Source organism: Mustelus asterias, unplaced genomic scaffold (genome assembly GCF_964213995.1).
Source record: "Mustelus asterias unplaced genomic scaffold, sMusAst1.hap1.1 HAP1_SCAFFOLD_3569, whole genome shotgun sequence".
Lineage (NCBI taxonomy): Eukaryota > Metazoa > Chordata > Chondrichthyes > Carcharhiniformes > Triakidae > Mustelus > Mustelus asterias.
In genome coordinates this window covers 10001-18714 of record NW_027593514.1, presented here as the reverse complement: position 1 = coordinate 18714, position 8714 = coordinate 10001, and the positions used below count along the sequence as shown (strand labels likewise).

General features: G+C 49.7%; 1 protein-coding gene across 1 annotated transcript in view; it reads right to left on the bottom strand.

Annotated features, from left to right (window-relative positions):
* Positions 1-272: 272 nt before the first annotated feature.
* Positions 273-8714, bottom strand: part of LOC144490668 (phospholipase A2 inhibitor gamma subunit B-like) — a 12431-nt gene continuing 3989 nt past the window's right edge. Inside the window, exons 4-5 of the mRNA XM_078208367.1 lie at positions 5079-5216; positions 273-1495 (exon numbers count right to left, since the gene is read on the bottom strand). Coding sequence (XP_078064493.1) covers positions 1287-1495; positions 5079-5216 — 347 coding nt within the window. The 3' untranslated portion in view covers positions 273-1286. The remainder of the gene's footprint in view (positions 1496-5078; positions 5217-8714) is intronic.

Sequence of the window (8714 nt, the reverse complement as noted above, 5' to 3'; positions counted from 1 at the left end):
ATTGGCCATGCTAAATTGCCCCTTAGTGTCCAAAGATGCACAGGTTAGGTGGATTGGCCATGCTAAATTGTCCCTTAGTGTCCAAAGATGTGCAGGTTAGGTGGATTGGCCATGCTAAATTGCCCCTTAGTGTCCAACGATGTGTTGGGGTGATCGCAGTTGGAAAACACAACCCTAGATTACAAAACATATTCAAATAATTCCTTCACATCTGAGACTTAGCCGGACCCCAATTGACCTTGGAATGACTACTCAACCCCTAAAGTGCTTCAGTAAACCACAAGGATAACATGTTTATTACAAAGCCAGACTTGTCCAGCAGAGAAGCAAAACACTTGATATTCGGAAGTATAATATGGAAGTATAATAAATACTCTGTCGAAAAAACCTCACTCTCACCCACCTACGCACCAAAAAATTGAATGGAACAGAGGGGTTCGTCACAAGGTGTAGCTGGTTAATGGTTCGAAGGGAAAAGGATCATTGGCAGTGTTCTTGAGATGCTTGCGGGGTCTATTGCCAATCACTGCCGGTCAGTCGCTTCCAGATGTGGAGTGACTACGGGGCCACCTCCATTTGTTCCCTGTCGGGGGACTGGATCTCAAACCTGGGCAACTCATATCTTTGTATCACCATTTCAACACTTCTGTCTCCAAAGTGAAACCAAAACGAGCTTCTGAAGACAGTTTTGCAACGTATCATTGATGCATCTTTTTTTGCCCTCTCAGGTGACCCTCTTGTGAATGGCCCTCCAGGGTTAAGACATATTCCGCGCCATTAAAACTGCTTAAGTACCTTTTCTCCTGAGAATGTTGTCTCTTCCAGGAACAGCAGTGTCCTTTCGGGGAGGGGGGTTGCGGGGGGGTGCCTTTTTTCAAAAAAAAGGACAAAAATTTCTAGAGTCTTCGCATTTAAAAAGGAAGCATTTTCTGGGGTGAGAGCGTTGACGGGGGAACAGGATGGAGGGGCTGAATGGCCTCTCCTGTTCTTCTGTTTCCAGTGGTGCTGGGCGAGCGATGGGAGTCAAGACTTTTGAGTATTGGGAGAGGGAGGGTGGCCCATGTCAACTCGTACAAATCTGACTCACCAGTCAGTATCGCCCTCCCCTCTGGCCTCCGGTGAGTTCCCGCCACACACTCCCCACTGCTGTCCGTTCATTTGTCCGACATACAACACTGAACCCCGGCAGGTGTTACCAATAAATAATGTCAAAATGGCCGATCGGTAATGACATGCAGAAAGATGCAAAGGTAACGGTGCCACCCTTCCGCTACACGATACAAATGTCAGTTGTTGTTAGAGACGAGGAGATACAGACACAGGACCAGCAACGCCACAGGGACAGACTCGAGCCGGGAACTTCCATTGCAGAGATGCCCATCGCAGCACTCAAACTGCTTCCCAGTTTCCGCCCCGAAGATAATCTTGGTGGAGACCAGCAAACAAACGGATTCGGAGACACATCCTTGGAAGTCAATGGTAATGTTGTGGCCATCTAGCACAGAGAAGGAGAGATTCAATGCCAGCGTAACCTTTCTCGTCCTCTTGGACCCAGTGTTGTTTAAGCCTCCTCTCCCGGCCCCCACCTCCCCTTCTAATCCGCCAACTCCCTCAACGCAGCTGGAGCAGGGAGCGAGTTTAGAAACAGCCCCGCCCCGAGACATTGCCATGTTTGAAGACTTTCGCAACAAGAGGAGGAACATCTGACATCAAATCCTTTGGAATTACATTGTGTTGAAATTCCATCAGGACAGCTGGGAATGTTGGCATTCTGCACTGTCAGAGGGTCAGTGCTGAGGGAGTGCCGCACTGTCAGAGGGTCAGTGCTGAGGGAGTGCCGCGCTGTCAGAGGGTCAGTGCTGAGGGAGTGCCGCACTGTCAGAGGGTCAGTACTGAGGGAGTGCCGCACTGTCAGAGGGTCAGTACTGAGGGAGTGCCGCACTGTCAGAGGGTCAGTACTGAGGGAGTGCCGCACTGTCAGAGGGTCAGTACTGAGGGAGTGCCGCACTGTCAGAGGGTCAGTACTGAGGGAGTGCCGCACTGTCAGAGGGTCAGTGCTGAGGGAGTGCCGCACTGTCAGAGGGTCAGTGCTGAGGGAGTGCCGCACTGTCAGAGGGTCAGTGCTGAGGGAGTGCTGCACTGTCAGAGGGTCAGTACTGAGGGAGTGCTGCACTATCTCTCTTGTTTGTTCTCTCCTCAGTGAAGTCCTCCCTTCAGATCCAATCTCTTTGACCGAGCCTTTTGTCGCCTGTCACTGACACCTGAGGGTCAGATGTTATTTGTAGGTCAGTCCAGTGAGACCCCTTGGGGATGTGTTGTTTTGAAGATGCCCCTTTAGGCACCATGCCCCTGGGGGTGGGTCGAAGGGGGGTCATGACTGAACAGGGACTCCCCCTGGAATCGTCCACTATTATAGAAACATAGGAGATAGGAGCAGGAAGAGGCCATTCGGCCCTTCGAGCCTGCTCCGCCATTCATTACGATCATGGCTGATCGTCCAACTCAATAGCCTAATCCTGCTTTCTCCCCATAACCTTTGATCCCATTCGCCCCAAGTGCTATATCCAGCCGCCTCTTCAATACATTCAATGTTTTGGCACCAACTACTTCCTGTGGTAATGAATTCCACAGGCTCACCACTCTCTGGGTGAAGAAATGTCTCCTCAGCTCCGTCCTAAATGGTCTACCCCGAATCCTCAGACTGTGAGCCCTGGTTATGCTTGACCAGGTCCTGCCAGTGGTCAGCCATTGCTGTCTGCAGCCCGGTTCACCAAGGCACTCTCTGACCTTTAACCTCTATCCATATTGGACAGACGTACACACTGGCACATTGAAACTAGAAGCAGGAGTCGACCGTTTGGCCCTTCGAGCCTGCTCCACCATTCATTCTGATCATGGCTGATCATCAAATTCAACATCCTGATCTGTCCTTCTCCCCATATCCCTTGATCCCTTTAGCCCCAAGAGCTAAATCTAATTTCTTCTTGAAATCACACAACATTTTGGCCTCAACTACTTTCTGTGGGAGTGAATTCCACACATTCACCACCCTCTGGGTGAAGAAATTTCTCCTCACCTCAGTTGGAGTCATAGATTCGGAGAGGTTTACAGCATGGAAACAGGCCCTTCGGCCCAACTTGTCCATGCCACCCTTTTTTTTTAAACACTGAAGCTAATCCCAATTGCCTGCGTTTAGCCAGTATCCCTCTATACCCATCGTACCCATGTAACTCTCTAAATGCTTTTTAAAAGACAAAATTGTACCCGCCTCTACTACTGCCTCTGGCAGCTTGTTCCAGACACTCACCACCCTCTGTGTGAAACAATTGCCCCTCTGGACCCTTTTGTATCTCTCCCCTCTCACCTTAAACCTATGCCCTCTAGTTTTAGACTCCCCTACCTTTGGGAAAAGATATTGACTATCCAGCTGATCTGTGCCCCTCATTATTTTATAGACCTCTATAAGGTCACCCCTCAGCCTTCGCGCTCCAGAGAAAAAAGTCCCAGTCTATCCAGCCTCTCCTTAAAACTCAAACCATCAAATCCCGGTAGCATCCTAGTAAATCGCTTCTGCGCTCTTTCTAGTTTAATAATATCCTTTCTATAATAGGGTGACCAGAATTCCACACAGTATTCCAAGTGTGGCCTTACCAATGTCTTGTACAACTTCAACAAGATGTCCCAACTCCTGTATTCAATGTTCTGACCGATGAAACCAAGCATGCCGAATGCCTTCTTCACCACTCTGTCCACCTGTGACTCCACTTTCAAGGAGCTATGAACATGTACCCCTCTTTGTTCTGTAACTCTTCCCAACGCCCTACCATTAACTGAGTAAGTTCTGCCCTGGTTCAATCTACCAAAATGCATCACCTCGCATTTACCTAAATTAAACTCCATCTGCCCTTCGTCAGCCCACTGGCCCAATTGTTCAAGATCTCGTTGCAATCCGAGATAACTTTCTTCACTGTCCACTATGCCACCAATCTTAGTGTCATCTGCAAACTTACTAACCATGCCCCCTATATTCTCATCCAAATCATTAATATAAATGACAAATAACAGTTCTAAAAGGTTTACCCCTTATCCTCAAACCATGACCCTTAGTTCTGGACTCCCCCACCATCGGGAACATTCTTTCTGAATCCACCCTGTCTAACCCAGTTAGAATTTATAAATTCCTCTGAAATCCCCTCTCACTTGTCTAAGTATAATCCTAACTGACTTAGTCTCTTCTCCTGTGACAGACCTGCCATCTCAGGAATCAGCCTGGTAAACCTTTGCTGAGCTCCCTCTATAGCAAGGACATCCTTCCACGGATAAGGGTACCAAAACTGCACACAATACTCCAGATGTGGCCTCACCAACGCCCTGTACAATTGCAGTAAAATATCCCTATCCCTATTCTCAAATCCTCTCGCTATGAAGAACAAAACAGTGGCACAGTGGTTAGCACTGCTGCCTCACAGCGCCAAGGACCCGGGTTCGATTCCCGACTTGGGTCACTGCATGTGTGGAGTCTGCACGTTCTCCCCGTGTCTGAGTGGGTTTCCTCCGGGTGCTCCGCTTTCCTCCCACAGTCCAAAGATGATCTGGTTATGTGGATTGGCCATGCTAAATTGCCCCTTAGTGTCAGGGGGACTAGCAGGGTAAATGGATAGGGTTACGGGGATAGAGTCTGGGTGGGATTGTGGTCAGTGCGGACTTGATAGCCTGAATGGCCTCCTTCTGCACTATAGGATTGTATGATTCTAACATACCATTTGCCTTCTTTGTTGCCTGCTGTATCTGCACGCTTACTTTCAGCGACTGATGCAGGAAGACTCCAAGGTCTTGTTGAGTATCCACCTCTCTCAATTTGCACCCATTCAGATAATAATCTGTCTTCCTATTATTTCTACCAAAGTGGATAACCTTACATTCATCGGCACAGGCACACAACCTGATTGGCTACGTTACGATTGCCCCTTCCTTCCTTCACTAGGAGGCTACCCACTGCGCCAGGGACCCTCCGACAGAGACCTTCTATTAAAGCCATGTTCCGTTCTTGCGGTGGAAGGCAGAGTCTTTTTACGTACCCTTTTTGTGGACGCTCCTGAGGCTCCCGCACTTGGTCTGACTCCCTTTGCAGTGAACGACTCCGGTTCTGTTACACTTGAAGTCGTTGAGCATATGCAAGCAACCCAAACAGTACTGGCCATTCAGCTCCTCCAGATCTGCAAAGCAAGGGAGAGATGTTGTTCGTGCATCACGCCTAACTCCAGCCCTGGCCTCGTATCTCCCCCACTGCCTGAACCTCCTCTTCCCCCACCGCCTCTCACAACCCTGTTAGAGTGGTGGGTTTCCGAACTTGATCACAAACCACGCAGACACTGCAGAAAATCGCTGGCAAGTGAGCTGCTACATACAGTAGGTCCTATAGGTGATGACGTATTTACCAGGCAAGGAATCTTGCCATAATTTGAAGACTGCCAGGGACCCGGGTTCGATTCCAGCCTTGGTCACTGTCTGTGTGGAGTTTGCACATTCTCCCCGTGTCTGCGTGGGTTTCCTCCGGGTGCACCGGTTTCCTCCCACAGTCCGAAGATGTGTGGGTTACGTTGATTGGCCATGCTAAATTGGCCCTCGGTTCTTGGCATTAGCAGGATAAATATGTGGGGTCACAGAAATAGGGCCAGGGTGGGATTGTGGTCAGTACAGACTTGATGGGCCGAATGGCCTCCTTTTGTACTGTAGGGATTCTATGATTCTGGGTCATGGAGTGTTGTGACATCTGCTTTAAACTAATGAAGCCATAACATTTTGGAGCAGACAGAATTTAACATGACTTCCTTTAATTTAATTTAAAATTTTATGTTTCTTTATCAGTGTCATATGTAGGCTTACATTAACACTGCAATGAAGTTACTGTGAAAATCCTCCAGTCGCCACACTCCGGCGCCTGTTCGGGTACATTGAGGGTGAATTTAGCACGGCCAATGCACCCAACAGCACGTCTTTCAGACTGGGAGGAAACCGGAGCACCCGGAGGAAACCCACGCAGACACGGGGAGAATGTGCAAACGCCACACAGACAGTGACCCAAGCCGGGAATCGAACCCAGGTCCCCGGCGCTGTGAGGCAGCAGAGCTAACCACTGTGCCACCCATATACAGGGAATTGGCATCCCTCGCTGGGTCCAGCATTTATTGCCCATCCCTAATTGCCCCTTGAGGAGGTGGTGGGTGAGCCACCATCTTGAACCCGCCGCAGTCCCTGAGGTGTAGGTACACCCACAGTGCTGTTAGGGAGGGAGTCCTAGGATTTTGACCCCAGCCACAGTGAAGGAACGGCCAAAAAATTTCCAAGTCGGGATGGTGAGTGACTCGGAGGGGAACCTCCAGGTGGGGGTGTTCCCAGGTATCTGCTGCCCTTGTCCTTCTAGATGGTAGAGGTGGTGGGTTTGGAAGGTGCTGCCTAAGGAGCCTTGGTGAGATGCTGCAGTGCATCTTGTAGATGGTACACACGGCTGTCACTGTGCGTCGGGGGTGGAGGGAGTGAATGTCTGTGGTTAGCGTGTCGATCAAGCGGGGCTGCTTTGTCCTGGATGGTGTCAAGCTTCTTGAGTGTTGTTGGAGCCGCACCCATCCAGGCAAGTGGGAGAGTATTCCATCACACTCCTGACTTGTGTCCTTTGGGGGGAGTCAGGAGGTGAGTTACTCTCCGCAGGATTCCCAGCCTCTGACCTGCTCTGGGAGCCACTGTGTCTATCTGGCTGGGTCCAGTTCAGTTTCTGGTCAATGGAGATCCCTAGAATCTTAACAATACTGACCTCTGACAAACTACCTTGATCCAGAGACTGCAATGGCTACCCTCCTCACCCCTCCCTATCCCCTAGGGGTTAGAGGGAGAGTGGTCGGGTAGGGTTAGTGAGGAAGAGGGGGGGAGGGGAAGAGGGAAGGAGTGGAGAGATGGGGAGGAGGGTGGGAGAGAGGGGAAGGGGAGAAGAGGGAGGGGGAGAGAGAGAGAGGGAGGAATGGAGAGAGGGAAGGGGGGGGATAAAGTGAGAGAAAGAGGGTGAGAGAGAAGGAGCAGGGCGAGTGAGCATGGGGAGGTGGAGAGAGTGAGTGGAGAGATATACAGATATATGGAGAGGTAGATTTTGTTTTTATCCATTTGTGGGACACGGGGGTCGCCGGCTGGCCAGCATTTATTGCCCATCCCTAGTTGCCCGAGGGCAGTTGAGAGTCAACCACATTGCTGTGGCTCTGGAGTCACATGTAGGCCAGACTGGGTAAAGATGGCAGATTTCCTTCCCTAAGGGACATTAGATGGATTTTCCCGACAATCGACAATGGTTATCAGTAGATTCTTAATTCCAGATTTTTTTTAAATTGAATTCAAATTCTACTAACTGCCGTGGCGGGATTCGAACCCAGGTCCCCAGAACACGAGCTGGGTTTCTGGATTAATAGTCCAGCGATAATACCACAAGGCCATCGCCTCCCCATAATTATTGAGAGATTTATACGTGCCCGAGTGATGGAGATAAAAATGGATAGAGAGAGAGAGGAAATTGTAGCCCAACCAGCGACGCCCGTGTCCCACGAATGGATAAAAACAAAATCTACCTCTCCATATATCTATATATCTCTCCACTCACTCTCTCCACCTCCCCCATGCTCACTCGCCCTGCTCCTTCTCTCCTTCTCCCTCACCCTCTTTCTCTCACTTTATCCCCCCCCTTCCCTCTCTCTCTCCCCCTCCCTCTTCTCCCCTTCCCCTCTCTCCCACCCTCCTCCTCATCTCTCCACTCCTTCCCTCTTCCCCTCCCTCTCCCCCCCCCCTCCCTCTCTTCCTCACTAACCCTACCCGACCACTCTCCCTCTAACCCCTAGGGGATAGGGAGGGGTGAGGAGGGTAGCCATTGCAGTCTCTGGATCAAGGTAGAGAGTGAGAGAGACATATCGAGATAGAGAGAGGAAATTGGTTCGAGAGTGAGAGAGATATATCGAGATAGAGAGAGAGAGGAAATTGGTTCAAGAGTGAGAGAGGTATATCGAGATAGAGAGAGAGAGGAAATTGGTGAAAGAGTGAGAGAGGTATATCGAGATAGAGAGAGAGAGGAAATTGGTTAAAGAGTGAGAGAGGTATATCGAGATAGAGAGAGAGAGGAAATTGGTTAAAGAGTGAGAGAGGTATATCGAGATAGAGAGAGAGAGGAAATTGGTTAAAGAGTGAGAGAGGTATATCGAGATAGAGAGAGAGAGGAAATTGGTTAAAGAGTGAGAGAGGTATATCGTAGAACCATAGAACCATAGAAAATTACAGCTCAGAAACAGGCCTTTTGGCCCTTCTTGTCTGTGCCGAACCATTTTTTGCCTAGTCCCACTGACCTGCACTTGGACCATAACCCTCCACACCCCTCTCATCCATGAACCCGTCCAAGTTTTTCTTAAATGTTAAAAGTGACCCCGCATTTACCACTTTATCCGGCAGCTCATTCCACACTCCCACCACTCTCTGCGTGAAGAAGCCCCCCCTAATATTCCCTTTAAGCTTTTCTCCTTTCACCCTTAACCCGTGCCCTCTGGTTTTTTTCTCCCCCAGCCTCAGCGGAAAAAGCCTGCTTGCATTCACTCTATCTATACCCATCAAAATCTTATACACCTCTATCAAATCTCCCCCGATAGAGGGATAGAGAGAGAGAGACAGAGACAGATGCAGAGAGAGGG